The sequence below is a fragment of the Euprymna scolopes genome, chromosome 43, assembly GCF_053919585.1.
Source record: "Euprymna scolopes isolate OS-2025 chromosome 43, ASM5391958v1, whole genome shotgun sequence".
NCBI classification, from domain to species: domain Eukaryota; kingdom Metazoa; phylum Mollusca; class Cephalopoda; order Sepiida; family Sepiolidae; genus Euprymna; species Euprymna scolopes.
Genome location: NC_136524.1, coordinates 22,829,677 through 22,850,027, shown reverse-complemented (window position 1 = coordinate 22,850,027; position 20,351 = coordinate 22,829,677). Strand labels below are relative to the sequence as shown.

Here is a 20,351-nt window from a genome sequence, read left to right as displayed (position 1 = left end):
TGATCTCCATCAATGATACCCCAAATCACATCCTAAGATCATTCGTAAACATTTATGCTGACAACACTTCAAAGGCCGCAAACGACCAAGTTCTCTCTTCTGATTCTCTCTCCTCTGATATTGAGCACGTGATGCAATGAGGAAAGAGGTGGCTGGTTAATTTTAATGCATCTAAAAACAAGCTTTTATCTTTACATCATTAATGCTCTGATCCTCATTTGGTTTTAATTAAAATGAAAGGCTCTCATCTTGGAGAGGCTCCATGTTTTGACAAGCTTCTGGATCTAACCTTTACCTCTGATCTGATATGGAACATATACATCAAATCTGCTGCCAAGATCACTGGAAAAATGATGGGATCCTTCTACCACTCATGTAGATATATCACTGCTGATGTAATTCCCTACCTATATAATAGTCAGGTATGTCCAAGGATGGACTACTGTTGCCACATCTGGGCAGGAGCTGCCAAAAGCAGCTTATCCTGCCTTGATAGTTTAAAATAGACTTTGTAGTTTAGTGGGAGATGTCCTTTTCTCTTCCCTGCAACCTCTTTTCTACAGGAGAGATGTTGCGAGTTTATCTCTGCTTTAATATTTTCATAGCAAGTGTTCGTCTGAGCATCAATCTATGGTACCCACTCACCAAACTTTCACGAAAAACACTTGTCTAACTGAAACCACTATCAATAATTTCTCCCACTCTTTATCTGTACCTAAACTAAATGTAGATTCCATGAACAAAGCTTCTTTCTTAGAACTGCACACCTGTGGAACTCTCTTCCGGTTGCCTGCTATCCAGCTGACTAAAAAAAAAGTCAATTTTGTACCGTCTCAGATATATAATTTAAAAAAAAATTTTTTTTTCTTAACTATTTTAGAAGTGAACTGGTCAATAATGATCGAGTGCATATGAGGCTTCCTTTTTATTACATCAATATGTAGGGAGAGGACCACACCTTTACTAGGACTACTCCACTTACCTTCAGCAAGGTGGCATTTAAAAATTTTTTTGTATGACTCGACCTAGGATTGAACCCTGGTCTCCCTGAGTAATACCAAACACTCTGTCCATTATGCTAAGAACACTCATTTGTACCAGATATTTTAAATTCTTTTAAAGCTGATTTTTTTAAAAATTCCTATTCCATGTATTTTAATCATCATTATTTTATTTATTTATGTTTTAAAAATATTCCAATCAATTATTTTTGAAAAAATTCCTCATGATCGCTTAACCTAATCTAGCCCCTAACTGGCAACCACTTGGACATTGTTAGTGGAGGGAACAGTGTTTAATGTCAGCCAATCACAATCAAAGATTTGTTTCATGGGCGAACCGAACAAGACCCCTCTCCCTATATATTAGTATCCAATTAATAATGATCTACTGAAAAAATTGCAAAAACCTGAAAGCCATTCTTAACATAGGGAGGTTGGGGGTGATTTTGAAAGCCCTTAACATGGGAAGGTTGGGGGTGTTTATTCTGAAAGCTGTTCTTAAGGGAGGTGGTTCTCGGTCAGGTTCGCTGTTTCGCTATTTGAAATTGAAGAAAATTTGTTTGCTTTGAATATTTAAAGAATTTATTCTGGCATTTATTTTTGTGTCTCTTCTGAATGTTTTCTGAATTCTACATCAGAAGGAATTACATGTCAACTCTCAAAAAAGACATGAGTATAAAATAAAAATTAGACTACTCTATAAATATTATGTAAAATGATCACCAACTTCCTGACCAGAACACCTTATTGATCACTTGGTTCTTTAACATGAAGGGCTGGATGGAAGGTCTGACCACTTTCTTTATTCCTAACATAGTGGCCATTTTGGAAATATAAAAGAATCATTACAGGTTTTAAAGTAAAGTGAACCACTGATCTATTTTTTTTTTGTTGATGTCTAATTCCCCTTTGTCTTTTTTGTTGGCAGCATGAAGGCAATGTGTAAAACTTTTACCATTTTTATTTATATACTAGATGACTGCCCAGCATTGCCTAGTTATAAAATATGGCTAAATATGATATTTTGATTCATGCAGATTTCGAATTTATCATTGAGCCAATTCTCTAGTGACTTATATTATACTTGATATATAGCAGTGACTTCAAAAGTTAAAAAAAAAAAAATATGACTTTGGTTCTATCAGCTAAAATTGAAACAAAAACATTTATCACTCCAGTGTTATTCATTACCATCTGAGCTAAATCCATACGCATATAAAAACTAAAAAAAATAATGTTATAAAGGTCATGCATGAAAATAATACCTTTAGTCAACTTAGGTCTGCCAAGTTCCAAATTTTTTCAATTTTGAACTCTTACCGGCTATTTTTACTGGATAAAAACCAAATTAAATTTATTCCACAGGTTCAGATGCTCTATATACGAGGGGCGTGCAATAAGTAATGCCCCTGACTCACTTCTCATAGCAGTAGAGCAACGAAACTTGGCACGGTTATTAGTTTTTCTCTACATAGGAACCACCAGAGTTATGCATTTCTCCCATCATTTGATGCAGTTCTGGAGACCGTTTTTGTAGAACACCCCAGGTTGGTCCTCCAACCATGAAGTGACTTCAGAAATCAAGGCTGCATCATCTGGGAAATGCTTTCCTTTCAAAAACAACTTCATGGCTGAGAAGAGGTGAAAGTCAGAGGGTGCAAGGTCAGTAGAGTATTGAGGATGGGGGAGCATTTCATAACCACATGCCTGTGCTTCTGATCTGGCGACATGCGAGTTGTGGACCGGAGCGTTGTCCTGCAGGAAGAGGGTACCTTTGCTGATCTTGCCCCGCCTCTTGTTTTGATAGCTTCCCTTAATTTCCTCAAAAGTGAAGCATAATAGGCTCCTGTAATTGTTGTACCCTTTGCCAGGAAATCTGTCATCACTACTCCGTCCTGGTCCCAGAAGACTGTGAGCATGACCTTGCCAGCAGAGGGCTGCACCCTTGCCTTCTTTGGAAGTGGTGAGTCCAAGTGCTTCCACTGCATTGACTGGGCTTTGGTCTCTGGATCATAGTGATAGACTCAGGTTTCATCCTGTGTAATCAGTCTTTTGAAAAACTTTGACTCATCTTCTTGGCACATCTCCAAATTCATCCTCGAGCACTCGACACGTTCTCGCTTCTGGAATGGTGTGAGCAACCTGGGAATCTGTCTGGCAGACACCTTATACATATACAAATGGTCATGAATGATAGTTTCCACAGACCCTGTACTAATCTTGACATTTTGGGCTATTTGGCGAATAGTAATGCGCCAATCTTCCAAAATGGCAGCCTCAACTTGACGGACAGATGCCTCATCAATGGCAGAAGCGGCGGCAACCAGGTCTAGGAGCTTTTTCCACAGACTTCCGGCCATGTTTGAATTCACGATGCCAGCGTTTTACAAGGTCATATGATGGGGCATTATCACCATAAGTTTCCTTCATTTCATCAAAAATCTCCTGTTGTGTGCATCCTTTCAAATACAAAAACCGGATCACTGCTCGACATTCAACAGGCTCCATTTCACACCTGACTCAGTTCAAACACCTGTAAAACAGAAACCACAATTAGTTCAGAGCTGTAATTTACCACATAACCCGTAGAGATATAAATCATTGCACATGCAAAATTTCAGCTAGATCAGACAACTGGAAGTGGGTCAGGGGCATTACTTATTGCATACCCCTTGTCTCAAGTTTTAAGTCTGTAGACCAAAAATTGACATAATTTGGTAGAAACTGTTCTGCATGCACAGACAAGGTCACTTTGTGTGTGTGTGTGTGTATATATATATATATATATATATATATATATATATATATATGGTAAAACCGGTAATTAGTAAAAACCTGAAGAGAGTGCTCAATACTATTGCAGAGCAAATATGTGTTTTATTTTTTTATTACTGTTTTATCTGTTTGGTTACATATGTTTCAGATGTTGGACGACTTCTTCCTAATACTAACAACCACTTCTGTAAGGTCTGACAAGGCTGCTAGATCGTAAACATGGTCCAACATCTGAAACATATGTAACCAAACAGATAAAACAGTAATAAAAAAAATAAAACACATATATATATATATATATATGATGTGGGCAGCTAATAAAAGATGCCATATTTAAAAAAATTATTTAGTTGCTCAACTTTTAAAAAAACATTCTTGTTATAATTTATTTATAGTGATTTTTCTTAATAGCCAATAAAGCCAAAAAGGGTGAAAAAAATAAATACGCAACAAATAAAATTTAGCAAAGCATGTTAACGTTTAAAGATGTGCATAACGGTAAAAAAAGTAGTGCTACTCCCTCCCCCCCAAAAGGACAGTAATCAATAAAAAATGTACACAAAACTGTTGCTGTGCAATGACCTAGTCCATGAAGGAAAGAAAAATATATAATTATTATAAAAATAGTTAACAATAATAAGAAAAATCCCCCCCTCCCTCAAAAAAAGAAATGAAAAAGTTTCTTCCTCCCCTTTCTTATGTGTCTTATGATCGTTTTCATCAAATTCTATTTTAAATTTCTTTAATAAATAGTTTTCTACCTTATCAATTTTCGTAATTTTTGGATATAATCATATTAAAAATGCGAGGAATATGTAGATACCATTGTTTTCATGTGAAATTCAGTTTTATGATTTCTGAAATTTCGTCCTAATAGAGTGGAAGCACCAATTATAGTTTTGGTATATTTCTTAATGTTAAAGACTTTTTAGCAGCCAGGGGAGGTAACTTCATTGTATGATTGTGCCAAAAAAATTGTAATCCACCATTTCAAAATAGAAAATGGCAGACTGCTTAATATATTAACTTTTTTTTTTTTTTTTTTTTTTTTGTAAAAAAATAGTTCCAGCAGATCTTGATCTCAATCATTTTTAATGATTTAAAATCTTTTTTACTAATTTCGACATGACACATAAGTACGTAATAGTACTTTTACATAAACTTAATCTTTTCAAATCGCATTCCACACAAACACCAAATTTCTTTGTGTTTAGAATGAGCCTTACATGAAGAATTTTACAAGCACATGATTAGTTGTTAAAGCAATAGACAAACAAATGAAAAAGCACAATAAAATGGCTTATACACACATTAACTAGTTGGTAGAAACGGTGAACAATAGTAACACTGTTGTTTAAAGAAAATAGCTTTAGTGATTTTTGTGTCAAAGTGAAATGGAATGAACAAATATTTGTCAAAGTTTTAAATTCTGTATAGTGCATTTATTTGTGCATTAGTTCTGGCAACCCCTTTTTTATGTGGACTGCTTCCTCCTAGTGTGCTTTTCCAGAACTTGTGTCTTCCACTGGTTATTTAATCAAGGGAGATAATCTATATATTTTATATACCTCCTTCGAACAGGACAAAAAAGGTGAGGTCACAAGTAGCATTCCAAATCAATGTTCCCATCCTCTTTTAAAATGTAATTAACTGGAATTTCCACATGCCTTTCTAATCAAGATATAAGACCAAAGTTATCTCCCCTTGTTTTCACAAATTCCTTTAAAGCATCTTTGCTTTTTTTAAATTTTTTTTTTATTTTATCTTTTTTAGAAAAAGAAATGAATTGATATTTCAAAACCAAACAAGAATAAAGATATTTATCCATAAGAAGAAACCTCTAACATTTTGAAGTACAAAAAGAACAAATGTTTAATAACCAACATAGTGTATCAGATCAGGATTGTATGTTGGTATAGTTTATTATCATTATTTTTAATTTTTGAAGTATACCTTCTTTTCAAAAAGAAATCTTCACTTGATTCACAGAGTTTTTTTACCAGGAACCGGAATAAATTTTTAGCTTTATTTTCTTCATCAAGACTTAAATGTTGCAAGGCGATGCCATAAATGAACTTGGCATTGCCTCTGATAATAGCTAAAGAGATTCACTGGAACATCCAAGTAGTCCTTTGAGGTTTATTCCTGTGAGTGGCTATCAACTGTCTAATATGTCGTATGAGTCGGGCAGTATTAGGACCCAGAATGCTTGACATTTCAACAGAGGTCGACTGAAAAAATTAAATGGTCTGTTGTGGAACTGTATTTGTTATTTCTTTTGGATTAATTAGAGCTTAAGAAACCCAACAGAAGTAAGAACAAGAGAATCAACTTTTGATTGACTCCAGTTGGCCTTATTCATCGTACACACATATAGTATTCCGTGGACAAATCTAAGAAACAAGTTGCCTAGTTTTTCACCAGCAATATTTTTCTTTTAATCTATGGAATTAAGAGTGTTTTTTTTTTTTTTTTTTTTTTTTTTTTTTTTTTACAAAACTTTACAAAATGGAGGGATAATTATTTTACATTTTAATAGGCATTTTTTGGTAGGCAATTTAATATTTAAATAAGAAAAACGTGAGTTTTATTATTTTTTGGTAGGCATTCATCTTTACATTCTAACCAAATGAATGAATGGTTTTAAAAGTGTTCTTAATTGATTTTCTCATGTTTTTTTTTTTTCATAGATATGGAACGGAAAGGGACAAAGAAATTGACAGAACTTCTTGAAATTCAAGAAGTTCAACAAGCTCGTTGGGAGAAAGAAAAGGTCTTTGAAGTTGATGCTCCAGATACAAATGTCTCAAAGTAAGACTTTTTTGTATTTCTAGAATATTTTTTTTTTTATTTTTTTTTTTTAACAGTTAAAATTGTTTTTCTTGTTTGTATACAAATCTATAAACACAAAACACTTATCCAGAATTCTCGTTATTAAAAATCAAAAATAAAGAAAAATCTGTATGACGTACGTACTTGTGATGAAATGAAAATATATTCCAAAAATCACGTAAATTGATTCAAGTAGTTTTATTTTTAAATAAGAGAATCAAATTTTATTAGTAACGGAACTGCAGTTGTCTTAGTTGCCATTTTGAAAACAAAAAAAAATAAAGAAATAACTTAACAATAATTCATACTTGCTAGATTTATGTTGTAATGTCGATAAATTCTCATTAATTGTTTAAAAATGATTTTCTTTATAAAAATATAACTACTTGATAAATTTTGTGAAAGATATATAGATCATACAGATTTTTCTTTAGTTTTGTTTTTTATATTGAGGGAATTCTGGACAAGAACCCACAAAACTTTATATAGAAATTTCATTGGTATTAAACATAACATATATATATGCATATGAGTATGTACTTAGGGTGAATGAAAAGTACAGAAAAGCCTCCAGGAGCCAATACTGGGTATTGTATGCAAACGTGACCTGAAACTGATCAGCATTGACACAGGCAGCTATGAGCATCTGGCAAACGACCGTGGCATCTGGTGTGGTGCTGTATGGTAGGGAGTGGAGAGAGAAGAGGGCAATAGAAACCTGATATTGCGGACAGGAGACGATGCAGAAAACAGGGCTAAAAGGATGCAGACCCCAGCACACCATTCTCCTTCCTGTGCCTATATGGCAAAAACTGACATTCTGAAATAGGGCTCTAGAGCCATGCTCAAAGATGCCCAAAGACAAACTGCTGAAACACCAGGGCACATGTCATTATCTCCTGCGATAGAAGATTGTCTACTACAGGGTAATGTGTACACACAATGGCCTAGAAAGAAAATGGCCGCTTAGTTTGATTTTTATGTAAAAACTGAAAGAAATATTTACTCCATGTATAAATTATAAAAATAATTGTTTGTAAGCAAAGTTTGGTTCACTCAAAAAAAATACTTTTTCATATTGGATGACGAAATCCATGTTTTAGACATTTCTATCTCCCACCATCAACTGATTACGAATAATTGTTCAATGCACATGGTACAATTACAGATTTCACACCTCCATGAATTGGCTATTAATTGAGGCTTAATAATCCATTGAATCATTTTGAAATTGGCAGCCAGCCTCATGGCAAGTTGGAATACTATTTCTTCAGTCTGCATGAAATCATAGTCATAAACATTACTTACAAGACTTGTTTGACACATTCTAAGAACGCGGCGGCCATTTTTCTTTTTGGCAACAAGAGGTGCAACAGAGTATAACTGTCACAATTAAATGTCTTGATGGAAAAAGTCCTGTGTAGAATCCTCTTTAGTGAGATCAATGCTGAAAAAGATTATTACGTATTTTAAAATTATTGAAGCATTTTTAATTTATTGAGCATTATTTTAAATTATTTAAACATTTAGCATTTAAGCATTTATTTTAAATTGTATTTAAGCTATCATTATTATTTAAGAGTTTATTTAAACTTTTTAAGCCATTATTTATTAAGTATTTATTATTCATTAAACATTTAAGTTATAAAAATATTTATTATTCATTAAACATTTAAGTTATAAAAATATTTATTATTCATTAAACATTTAAGTTATAAAAATATTTATTATTCATTAAACATTTAAGTTATAAAAATATTTATTATTCATTAAACATTTAAGTTATAAAAATATTTATTATTCATTAAACATTTAAGTTATAAAAATATTTATTATTCATTAAACATTTAAGTTATAAAAATCCATGTGACAATGTTTATGAGATGCATTCTTGCGTACATGTTTCAGACTATTTTATTCATGTTGGATGCTGATTTTGATCTTGTCATGGTTTCTCTGACATTCTTGAAGTGCTTTTCTTTTCTTGTCTGTAACCTTCTTCAAATTTTTATCTCGATCTTTTGATTCACCAATGAAGAATACTCATATATAAGTTGATTTATGTTTATATTTTAGAAAGCTTCACCACATGCTTTTGAACAAAATTCTATCCCTTATCACTACCTTAGGTCAGTCTTTTAGCTATCAAGAGTGGTTTACCCTTATCTGGTTGACCCATCTCTTTTGTAGTTATCTCTTGATCTTTCTTCAATAAAATCTTTATATGATTTTTTTTTTTTTTTACATAACTGAAGTCTGGTAGCCTGGACCACAGCAATCTTTTTGGCCTCTCCGATACAGGAGTGATTGGACCTAGTAATTCATTCTTGTTCATCTGTTTGTTTGTTTGCACTTTTCTTAATAACCACACCTTGGATTCGTTTGAAATTTTGTATAAACATTAGTCATATTGAAAGTAAATTTTTCACTTAGAGAGGGAGACCCTGCATGCTCAGCTTGTTTTTTTTTTGTTTTTTTTAGTAACTTTGTTGATAGATTTTTCTGATAGTTGAATTTTTTTTCATCTATCTCATAAAATTACACTAAGTATATTTCCTAAACAATTTCATTTCAAATACATTGAGCTTCCTCTTATGCTTTGTCATTATAGTCTATCTTTCACTTGCATATACTGCAATAGAAACTATCAATGCTTTATAAAGTCTTAAATTCAAAGGCAAGTTCATATGTTTTCCTGCTCTATATCTTTTCTTTTAGATGTCCAAATGCAAAAGTTGACATTCCTATTTCTGTTATCTAGGAAGCATATTCAAACGACATTGATTAAATTTGTAGAGCTCAGCCAAGTCATCGTTGATGTTTGTTATCGAGGTCCTTAGCTGTGCAACAACATGTTTGTGCTAGAGACAGGGAAGATTTATGTCATAAATTAATTCTCTCTTTGGGTGACGATCTGCATGTCTAAATCATAAAACATTGCTGCAACATGGCAGATCGCAGTGATTTTTATCTTGGAGTATTGGTGGAAGCAGTCATTATTAAATTCTTCCAACTTTCGCTGATCGACCACCTACATCCGTAATCCATTTCCTTAAGAATTGTTTCTAACCATCTTTAGAGAATAGAGACTACTGGGGTTTTAAAGGCTTCTATCTACTATGATTTTATCTATAAGCCTCTCGCATAAGATGTCTGCTGAAACTAGAATCAAATTTCAAATCTTTCACATGATTAAACCAATTAAATTTACTTTATTAACTAACCTGCAGCTTCATCCCCTGTCAATCATAGTTGTGCCTAGAAAATCATGTTTTTTTTTTTTTTTTTTTGGTTAATTTATTTTTCTTTAGTTTCTTCACCCTTGCATTACCATTCTCTTCAGTTTCTCTGAATACCGAGGATTGAATGATATCAAGATTGAATTCGCTTGGAATTTCTTTTCAATATTTTAATTTGTTTGCTCACTTTTAACAATTGCTTAAAAAAGGTTACAGAATACAATGGCCAAGACATTGTGAATATGTCTGCATATGCAATTTTGTGTTTACAATTTTCATCAGCTAAGTTTTCCAAATTCAATCCTAGTTCAATCTTCAGCAATTTTTTATTTAACTCTCTTTTTACTAAAACTGTTTATTGACTCCAATACAAAGTGCTGCGTAAAGATATTCCAATGATTTCCAATGTATAATTTTCATTTTTTGTTTATCTTCAGCAAAGACAAGTACATGGTTACCTTCCCATATCCTTATATGAATGGAAGACTTCATCTAGGACACACATTTTCATTGTCAAAATGTGAGGTAAGTTTAAAACCACAAAACTATTACTGTTAGAATTTGGAATAATTCACAATTACCTCATCTTCAACATTTTCGTATAGAAAGGCATTCTTTCTAAGTGAAGATCTTTGTAATACAGTTTAAGGTACATGATTGAAATACCTTTAAATATGTGTTTGCGTTTGTTAAAATGTATTTGACTCATAATGGGGGTTTGACTCCAATGATTTTGATCGTTTTTATAACTAGTTATAATAATCAACCAATCAGAAGCTTCAAAAGTTATTATAAAAAAATGTCGAATTTTGGATTCAATCAGTTTGCCATTGCCTCTGTCATGAAACAACTCAAGATCAGGATTGCATTGATTCTTCGCCGCCATCTTTGTTACTAGAAATTACTTAACACTCAAGATCAGGACTACATTGATTCTTTACCGAATTAATTTGCTGCCGCCATCTTTGTTCAACATAATGTCTCAACACTTAACAGTGTTATTATTTTAATTAGTATGTTACATACTTATCCACTAATTCATTCTATTTTGCCTGAAAGTTTATTTCATGTTTTTAAACTTCTTCATAAAAAATTGAGTAATTAAAAAGAAACGCATTCTTGTCATTTCGATTATTCCAACTAGTGTTCTCATCTTTAGTTATTTTCATGTTTTTGTCAATATGGGAATTGTTCTGTCAAACTCTGGGAATCTGCAATTTTGACTGGAACCATTTTTCTAATCCATGGAAGCAGCATGCACAGATTCCATCAGCAATAAACGGGTAGAAATCCTAAAAAATTCGCAATTGTATTTTGAGTGTTGCCGACACTGAGGATTGAACCGTAACTGAATTTTACCAAGTACTTTATCCACTACACCACTGGTCCTTGCAGAAAACAACACTCAAGATGAGAACAGTAGTCCGAAAAACCAAGTATATATAAATTATCAGTCCTTATCTAAAAAAATTCAGAAGCATAAAGAAATGTGTTATTTGAAAACGTGGGGTTAAATTTAAAAAGAATTAAAAATTTTAAAAATCCAGTGAACATTAGTCAATTAATTCTACTCTTAAGAATTTTTTTTTAGTTTGATTTTTTAATTTCATGGCAGTTAATCTATTTTTATTCAATGTAGTTACTAAGATTTAAAAAAAAATTACTAGCAAAAATATGCAAATAGAGGAACTATATATTTACTAATACATGTATTCAGACCAATGTTATTAAATAACGAAGCTATTTTTAGTTGCTGACAAATTAAGCTATTCTCAGAGTAAATATACAGAAAAGTATACCCTCAAAAAAGTTCCAGCAAAAACCTAACAGCCAGCCATGGTTTTCTCCAGAATGTGCTGCTGCTATTGCACACAGAAATCACTTTTTCCACTGCTTCCAACGTAATAGATGTATGAAAGCTAAAGCCGCTTTGAGGACTGCCAGCAAAATGGTCGGATCCTTCTATCGATCCAGTAGATATCTCACTGCTGATGCAATTCTCTATCTATATAAGAGCCAGATACGTCCAAGGATGGAATACTGTTGCCACATCTGGGTAGGAGCTGCTAGAAAAGACTTGTCCTGCCTTGATAGGGTTCAAAATAGACTTCGTGGCCTGGTGGGAGATGTCCTTTTCTCTTCGCTGTAACCTCTATCTCACAGAAGAGATGTTGCGAGTTTGTCTCTGCTTTATCGTTATTTTCATGGAAAGTGTTCGACTGAGCTTCAATCTATGGTCCCCCCCCTCGCCAAACTTTCAGAAGAAAAACTAGACTAGCTGAAAACATTATCAATAATTTTCCCCACTCTTTATCTGTGCCTAAACCTAAACGTAGATTCCATGAACAAAGCTTCTTTCTTAGAAGTGCACGCCTGTGGAATTGTCTTCCGTTTTCCTGCTTTCCAGCTGTCTATAATATGGTTGCCTTCAAGTCCGTGAACAAGTTTCTGATGAGCTGTTCCACTTAAGTTAATAAATTTACCAAACTTCCATTACTATCGATTACTATATTGTCCTTTTGACTACTCTACACTCTTTAACCCTTATCCTTGAGTGGCCTCTCGGCCTTGATAAGTGGTGACGCCTATGTAAAAAAAAAAAAAGTAATGTTGAAGAAAAGCTCATGGAACAATTAGTGTGTGCATATATATAATTTGATTATTATAGCAACCAAATTATTTGATTAATTATTATAGTAAATATAATTATTTATTTTAAATAATTAAATACCTACAGACACTAGTGTTTCATCCTTTCAGGAATCTTCAGTGTAGGGTGTCATGATTAACACCAGTTGACAGATTTGAACCTGGCAACGTAAGCCATCTCTGGCTCTATTAGAAAAGACCGTATCCAACCAGTTACCATTAACTATGAGAAATAGCGTTGAATTTAAACATTTTAATTTTAAATGTTCTTTTACGTCAGAACAGTGATCGAATCATTATACGATGATCTGTGCATAATATATATAGTGCACACACACACATATATATATATAAAAAATTCATACAGATTATCTATTATTATAGACATAGAGACAATTCTCTATCAATTATTATAATGAACCTGATATATGAGATCAAAACTAATATATATATACATATATATATATTTGCACGCCAGTAGATTTATTATATTTCATTATTCTGAATTATATATATATATATATATATATATATATTTGCACGCCAGTAGATTTATTGTATTTCATTATTCTGAATATATATATATATATATATATATATATATATATATATATATATATATATAATCAGCTAGAATCTATTCTAGAATCAAAACCAAAACATACAACTCTCCTTAGCCTCTGAGCCACGCCTATACACATATAATATTACTTCTATCAATGCACTCATTTAATGCTCAATTCATGGTGTTATGTTTGTTCCATTGCCGTGATATCATCATTCCAGGCATTTATCTTCTCCATTTTGGGTAGGGTTCATGCACTATATAATACCATCCTCTCAGCTTGCAGGTATTACATTTTGGAGGTAACGGTGTTCTGTTGTCATGAAACTCGACTGTTAATTAGAAAACTCATCACTGTGTAAAAACTTGCAAAAATTATTCCTTAGTATATATGGTGAACTATTTTTTGTAAGTAAGTCTTGATCTAAAATATTTGGAAAGATTTATTACCAATTTTTTAAATTTTGTTTTGACTAGTTTGCTGTTGGATTCTGGAGATTGAAAGGAAAACACTGTCTTTTTCCATTTGGTTTGCACTGCACGGGAATGCCGATAAAGGTAAGAACAATTTCCATACGTTCCTTTTTTTTTTTTTTTTTTTTTTTTTTTTTATTACATTTTTTTAATAATTTCCATAGGTGCCTTTTTTTTTTTTTTTTTTTTTTTTTTTTTTAATAATTATTTTATCAAGCAGTTGCCCTTAGACCTTTATTTGACATGATTAGATTTATTTGAATTTTATTTAACAAGGGAGATGTCTGAGGTATGTGTATGCAATGTGATGATGTGTTAAAGTGAAACCTGACGATGAGGATTGAGGACATGTGTTGCATGGAGAATAATGATATGAGAATGATATGTAATGCGAGTCTTAAAAACAGACTGATCTCGGAGAAAGATCAAACCTGAATAGCATAGAAAAATGTGTGCAGAACAGGAAACTTTGGTTGAAAATGTCTGTTGTCTCCCTTTTATTATAAAGAACAGAAGTTGCCTCCCTTTAATGTATTTATTTGCTTTCCCATCAAAGCAAATTAGGCACAAGGCCGTTTTTAATGTGGGGTAAATACCAGCTCCCCTAAAAGTAGGCAAAAAAGGGGGCACTCTGGTTACCAAAAATAATAATTGTCCCAGTATAGAGGGTTTCTTCCCTCCATTGACTGGTACAAACTATCTCAAGTGCAACATCTGCAGAACAGATACTACACTTTGATCCCGGCCCGAAGGCCGAGAACAACAGAAAAAAGGCAAGCCTCCTTTCCCTTTAATGTTCAAGACTAATCAGTGAGTAAAAAAAAAAATCCACTGAATGTTTTCTTGGCTGGAATAAGTATTTCAGAAAGAAACTGTCCCAAATTAAAATATGTCCCGCTAACATCATTGAAGGACAAAACAAAAAGATGTTGGTTTGAATCGTGTATCACTGTGTTAAATAGATTGATTTTTGGGTCTGACTTGAAAAAAATCTATGCAGTAACTTTATTGTGTGAACCCAAACAAGTATGCATGCTCCACCTCTCCTCAATTTATATGTTAGAAAACAAATTTTGTGCTAATAGTGGCTCTAAAATAAGAAAAGACGGATTGATAGTCCTGTTACAGTCTCACTACTATGCTCATCATTATTGACCTCATGAAGTAGATTAGTATAACAAAAAGAAATATTCCCTGCTTGAAAAAAAAAAAAAATTAGGTTTGTTATTACAGAAGCTGGTGGCAAACAGCAAGAACGCTGATAGTTTTCAACTGATGCAGGTAGACATATGTTGCTTGGCAGATAAAACAACAATATTTAAAAAAAAAACATAAGCAACAACCAAGTCAAAAACTAAAATGCTACCGAAAACTTTAGATCGTTAAGATATGACAGGTTGATCCAAAAGTAATGCCTCCTATTTTTCATTCCGCCTGAATGGATCAGAGAGAATTACAACTTGCTTTCAGAGATGTGTCATTGAATTCCTGTCAAAAGTGAATTGAGAATGGTGGTGACTATGTAGAAAAATAAATTTTGGAGCACAAAAGGGTCTCTTGTTTTAATGGTGCTACTCACATCTTTGCAGCTTTTCAACTTTTTGAGTTGAAAAAAGTAAAGTAGGAGGCTTTACTTTTCGAATGATCCTCATTGTTACCGTATTTGGTCTTGCACATAAACTGGAAACCTCCCCCAGTTGAACATGATGTAAAAAGAGATTCTAATTTATACGCTTAACACTGTCTACCAAGGTGTCACATCACCACAGTATTATCCCTGTGCTGGTTTTACAAGTACTTCCACAGAATGTGCCTCAATAAACTTATTACACTTGTAACCCCTCAACAGAAATACCCTCAACCCATCTGACTAGCAGCAAAATTCCACTTCTTCAGAGAAATCCACAGATACTGGGAGATGTTCTACTCTGATAACTTCTATCCTCTGACTGCTTGCCTTTGGTATTCTCTATTTACTCTGTTTTCCTGACTGAAACAATATGCAGAAATTTAAATGTAATTTTGGTACTTGTACAGTTTAATCAAGACATTAAAAAAATGAAAATATTGAAAAAAGGTTATATTGTATGTATCCGTTATGGAACGAAGTTCTCTGAAAAACATTTTCACTTAATTTCATCAAGTAGTTTCTTTTTTACAGCGAAAAAACAATTTGTTATGATACCAAGCAAAAGGTTCGATTTTTAGGAAGAAAAGCTAGTATTAAAGATGGGGAGGGAGTGTCGGCATTTTAAATTGAGTTATCTCCCCGTGCCATGTTCAAAAGATTCCAAGATGTCTACCTTCAACGCGCTCTCATAAAAACATGTTTTTCAGCTGTAAAAAAAAAAGAACAAAAAACTACTCGATCAAATACAGTGAATTTTTTTCCAGAGATCTTCAGTCCAAAACAGATATGTAGAATATAACTTTTTTTTTGATATGTTCATTTTTTAATGTCTTGATTAAACTGTACAAGTACCGTAATTTTTTTTTTTTTTTTTTTTTTATGAAAAATTGCTTAACTAAAAAACAAGATCAAAAACTAATCAATGCTATATGGATAGATTCCAATCCAGAAAACAGCAATTCTTCCCCCTTTTCCAGAAACCTTGCTTATGGAATGTGAGAACTAAAAGACAAAATAAGAGAAGCAAGAGTTATGAAGCTGCTGAAAGTAAAACCCAAGATCCACTTTCTACTTTCCACTGTTATATGAATAGATTCTGACTCGGAAGATAGCAATTCTTCCTCCTTTGTCAGAAACATTGCTCATGGATTGTGAGGACTAAAGGCCAACATAAGGGCAGCAAGACTTATAAGGTTGTTGAAAGTGAACCTAAGGTCCATCTTTTACTCTCCTATGTTAAGCATTTAGTAAGTTCATTCAATGTTTTTAATTGTGTATAATCTTGCCCCTTTTTAGTTGCAACATTGCGTGTGTCTGCACAGTAACTTTGCTTCTCTCCCTCCCTGCATATATCCTGTATGCCAGCACTCACCTAGGCAGTGAGTACAACTCTCTTTTTTTTTTTTTATTGTTTTTATAAGTATTTATTATTATATATCAATTTCTGTGACATTACTATTGTATTTGAGTGATTGTTGAGTATAATTTGAGCTTGTTTGGGGACAAATTTCTTACCCTTGGAACGGATTAATTCCATTTCTTTTAACTCAAATAGGAATACTTATTCTGAGATACGATTTCTTCAAGATACGTCAGCGGTCATGGAATGAATTAAATTTGTACCCCAAGTTATTACTGTATTTACTTCCTCTCTAGAAACCAGTTTAAACTTTGACCTACAAAAATGTTGAAGCAGTTCTGTTGGCATTCTCCAGTAGGGGCACCTCAGATGATTACCAATAAACAACCCCATTCTAAGAAAGAAAATAAAGCCTAGGAGGTTGAACCTTCTAGGATGGGACAGAACTATACTTCACACTACTATATCATTGTTTGAGTATATAAAATAAATCTATATATCTATAAAAGTGAACGTGTCTGTGTGTGTGTACATTTCCATACGCAATAACTCTGTCAATTTTAAGTCTACAGACTCGAAATTTGATATACAGGGTACTGAGATTTGGGAAAATCGATGTGATCGGTTTTCAACCAGAAATTTGGCATTTATGGGGTCAAAGTTCAACGATTTGACCTTTGAGAACTCTACCAAACTCCTCCAACAATTTTTGGTCTAAACACTTGAAATTTTAGATATAGGTTCCTTGGACATGGATCTAACTTAATAACTTTGAACCCAAAACAATAAATTTTAAGGGGTCATAATAGGAGTCAGTTAAAAAAATTGACCACTTTTTTTTTTTTTTTTTTTTTGCTCAACATACATTCCCAAATACCCGGGCAACGCCGGGCACTCATGCTAGTATAAAATAAATTCTTGTTTTTAATTTAAATGCTTTGAGTAGTCTTCCCCTGAACAGTGTGATCCAGGGGGAGACAACTTTGATCAGAAATAAGTTGAAACCAGATTGTTTTCAAATTTTATTTATTTGATTGATGTGTTCCGCTACATAAGATCTTTCATATTTAGGTTTAAAGTAGACATTTCACGTATCACATACCAGCCAGTTTAGTTATGTGGAAAGGGGTAAATATATGACCCGCAGTGCTTATTGCAGTTTAACAAAGATATTGAAAAAAGAAAAATCTTTATCATGTATGTGCCTGTTCTCATAAAAATATCGCTTAATTTAATCAAGTATCTTTTTTATTATTTATTTAATTTTTTAGTGAGGAAAATCAAATTACAGTGAGACTCATTGCTATGAAGTTATCTTGAAAATTTCAACTACGTAGAGGAGGGCGCCAAGGGAGATAACTTCATCTAATTCTTGAAGTTTGCCAAAATTTGACAAGATTATTTTTACAGTTTTGAATAATTTTAGGTTACTTGTACAGTTTAATCAAAACATTAAAAAATGAAAATATTGAAAAACAATTATTTTGTACATGCATGGAATTAACTTCTTTCTGGAAAAAAAAATTCACTTATTCTGATCAAGTAGTTTTTTTTTTTTTTTTTTTTTTACAGTGGAAAAACAATTTGCAGGTAGCCATGTTTTGATTTTTAGACCATGACGAAGGAAGAAAAGCTATTATTTAACATAAGGAGGGGGGGCGTATTGGCACTTTAGACAAGTTAATTCCCCGTGCCTCCTCCCCTTCCTTGTTGTCTAAAAATTCAAACACGGCTACCTTCAGCTTACTATCATAAATTCTTTTTACGCTGTAAAAAAAAACCTACTTGATCAAATTAAGTTAAATCTTTTTTCATTCCATAACGGATACATGCGATATAACTTTTTTCAATATTTTCATTTTTTAATGCCTTGATTAAACTGTACAAGTACCATTTTAGATGTTCCGTTTTTTTTTGTTTTTTTTTTTTTTTAATTGTTTCTAAATTTATCAATAAAGTTATTAGAAATACATGTACATCTTCAAACTTCAAGAATTAGATGGAGTTAGCTCCCCTGGTGCCCTCCTCTTTTAACTAATTTTCCGAGCTGACTTTTTTTTTTATTTATTTATTTTTTTTTTATTACATTTTCACCCCAAACAAGGCATATTGCCACTTTGTTGTAAGGGGCTACTATCAGTAACATAGGCATCAGGGGTTCTGTGTAGAGAGTTGGGCAGCAAGATGTCGGTGCATGTTGCACTTGAACTTCTGCATGTCAGTACAGTTGGGGAAGCAGGGACTCTGCAGGGAATTCCAAAGTCTAGCTGTCCTGGGGAAGAAACTACTGGAGTAGAAGGCTCTCTTACATCTAGGAATCTCTACTGTGAAGGGGTGGGATTTAGCTGCTTGTCGGGTTTGTCATGTCGAGGGGGCACAAGTGCTTGCAGTTCGTCAGAGCATTCACCGTTAAAGTACTTGTAGAAAAGGCAGAGGGATGCAATATTTCGTCGATAGGACAGGGGCTGAAGTTTAGATGACAGTTCAGGACCTATCAGATTGGCGACTCTCTTTTAAACCTTGTCTAGGAGCGAGAGACTAGTAGCAGATGCACCAGCCCAAATATGACAACAATACTCCATACATGGGCGAATGGCGGCCTTATAGAGGTACAGGATACTTTCGGGTGTTAGTATCTTTCTAGCACGGTAGAGAGAACCTACCTTCTTCGCAGCAGTCCTGGCGATACTCTTGATGTAATTGTTCCAACTCATGTTTCCAGAGAACGTTAGGCCGAGGAGTTTAAAGGATGTACTTTCAGATAAAGAGTCATTGGCCATTGCTATTGGTGATAGAGAATGTTTCTTGTAATTATTGAAGGAAACGAGTTTAGTCTTGGCACCATTGAATGTGACCATCCATTTATGTCCCCATTCCACTACAGATCGGAGGTCATCCTCTAGTGTTTCTGCCATTTCTTTAGATATGTGTTCATTTTGTTTTCCTGTCGTGTCTATTATAGAGTGTGGTGTCGTCAGCATATATACCCATCTCACAGAAAATTTTGTCAGGGAGATCATTTATGAATATTAGGAATAACAGAGGTCCAAGGATATACCCCTGAGACACTCCCGCATTTATATTGTATTGTTTAGATGTACGGCCATCAAGGACAACCTGGATTTTTCTCTTATCTAAGAAGGATTTAATTATGTCATGTATTCTTCCAGTGATACCATATGATCTGATTTTCCTGAGAAGGCCTTCATGCCATACCCTGTCAAAAGCCTTAGATATATCTAGAGTTACCACTCTGCCCTCCACCGCTTTGTCCAGTGACTGGTATATGCATTCTGATATTACAGTTAGGATGTCTGCTGTTGAACAGTCTTGTCTAAATCCATATTGTTGGTCAGTCAGAAGTTTAGCATCTGTAAGGTGATGGACTAGAGCTTGGTTAATTATTGTCTCAAATATTTTGGCGAAAAGTTGGAGGAGGCTAATGGGGTGATAATTTACTGGGTCTGTTCTTTCACCAGAATTCTTGAAAACTGGTACTACAGAAGCAGTTTTTATAATATCTTGTTGTTTTGAGCAGTGGCTCTTCAGTTTTGGCTCTAAAGTTTAGGGCTATTTCAACTATTACCACTGCAAGATCGCCGTTCCCAAGTGGGCTGTGGGCATTAGTTACACAGTCATCGGGAACTGTGGTCAGAAACAGATCTAGAAGTGATGCATGTTGTTCTTGCTGGTCTGAAGTCACCAAACACGTGCACTTGTGCGCTAGTGTCGAGGGAAAGTGCTGTATCTATGCTGTCAGAGATTTTGTTTATTAGGGTACAGTCCTGGGTTGAGGGAGAGCGGTAGAGAAAATAAAAGTAATTAA

At 33.6% G+C, this 20,351-nt stretch overlaps 1 protein-coding gene across 2 annotated transcripts in view; it reads left to right on the top strand.

Moving 5' to 3' along the window:
• Positions 1-20,351, top strand: part of LOC145268233 (leucine--tRNA ligase, cytoplasmic-like) — a 310,979-nt gene that overhangs the window by 46,556 nt on the left and 244,072 nt on the right. For both annotated transcript variants that reach the window (XM_080123554.1, XM_080123555.1), the window contains exons 2-4: positions 6,467-6,587; positions 10,285-10,372; positions 13,539-13,619. In XM_080123554.1, coding sequence (XP_079979680.1) covers positions 6,467-6,587; positions 10,285-10,372; positions 13,539-13,619 — 290 coding nt within the window. The remainder of the gene's footprint in view (positions 1-6,466; positions 6,588-10,284; positions 10,373-13,538; positions 13,620-20,351) is intronic.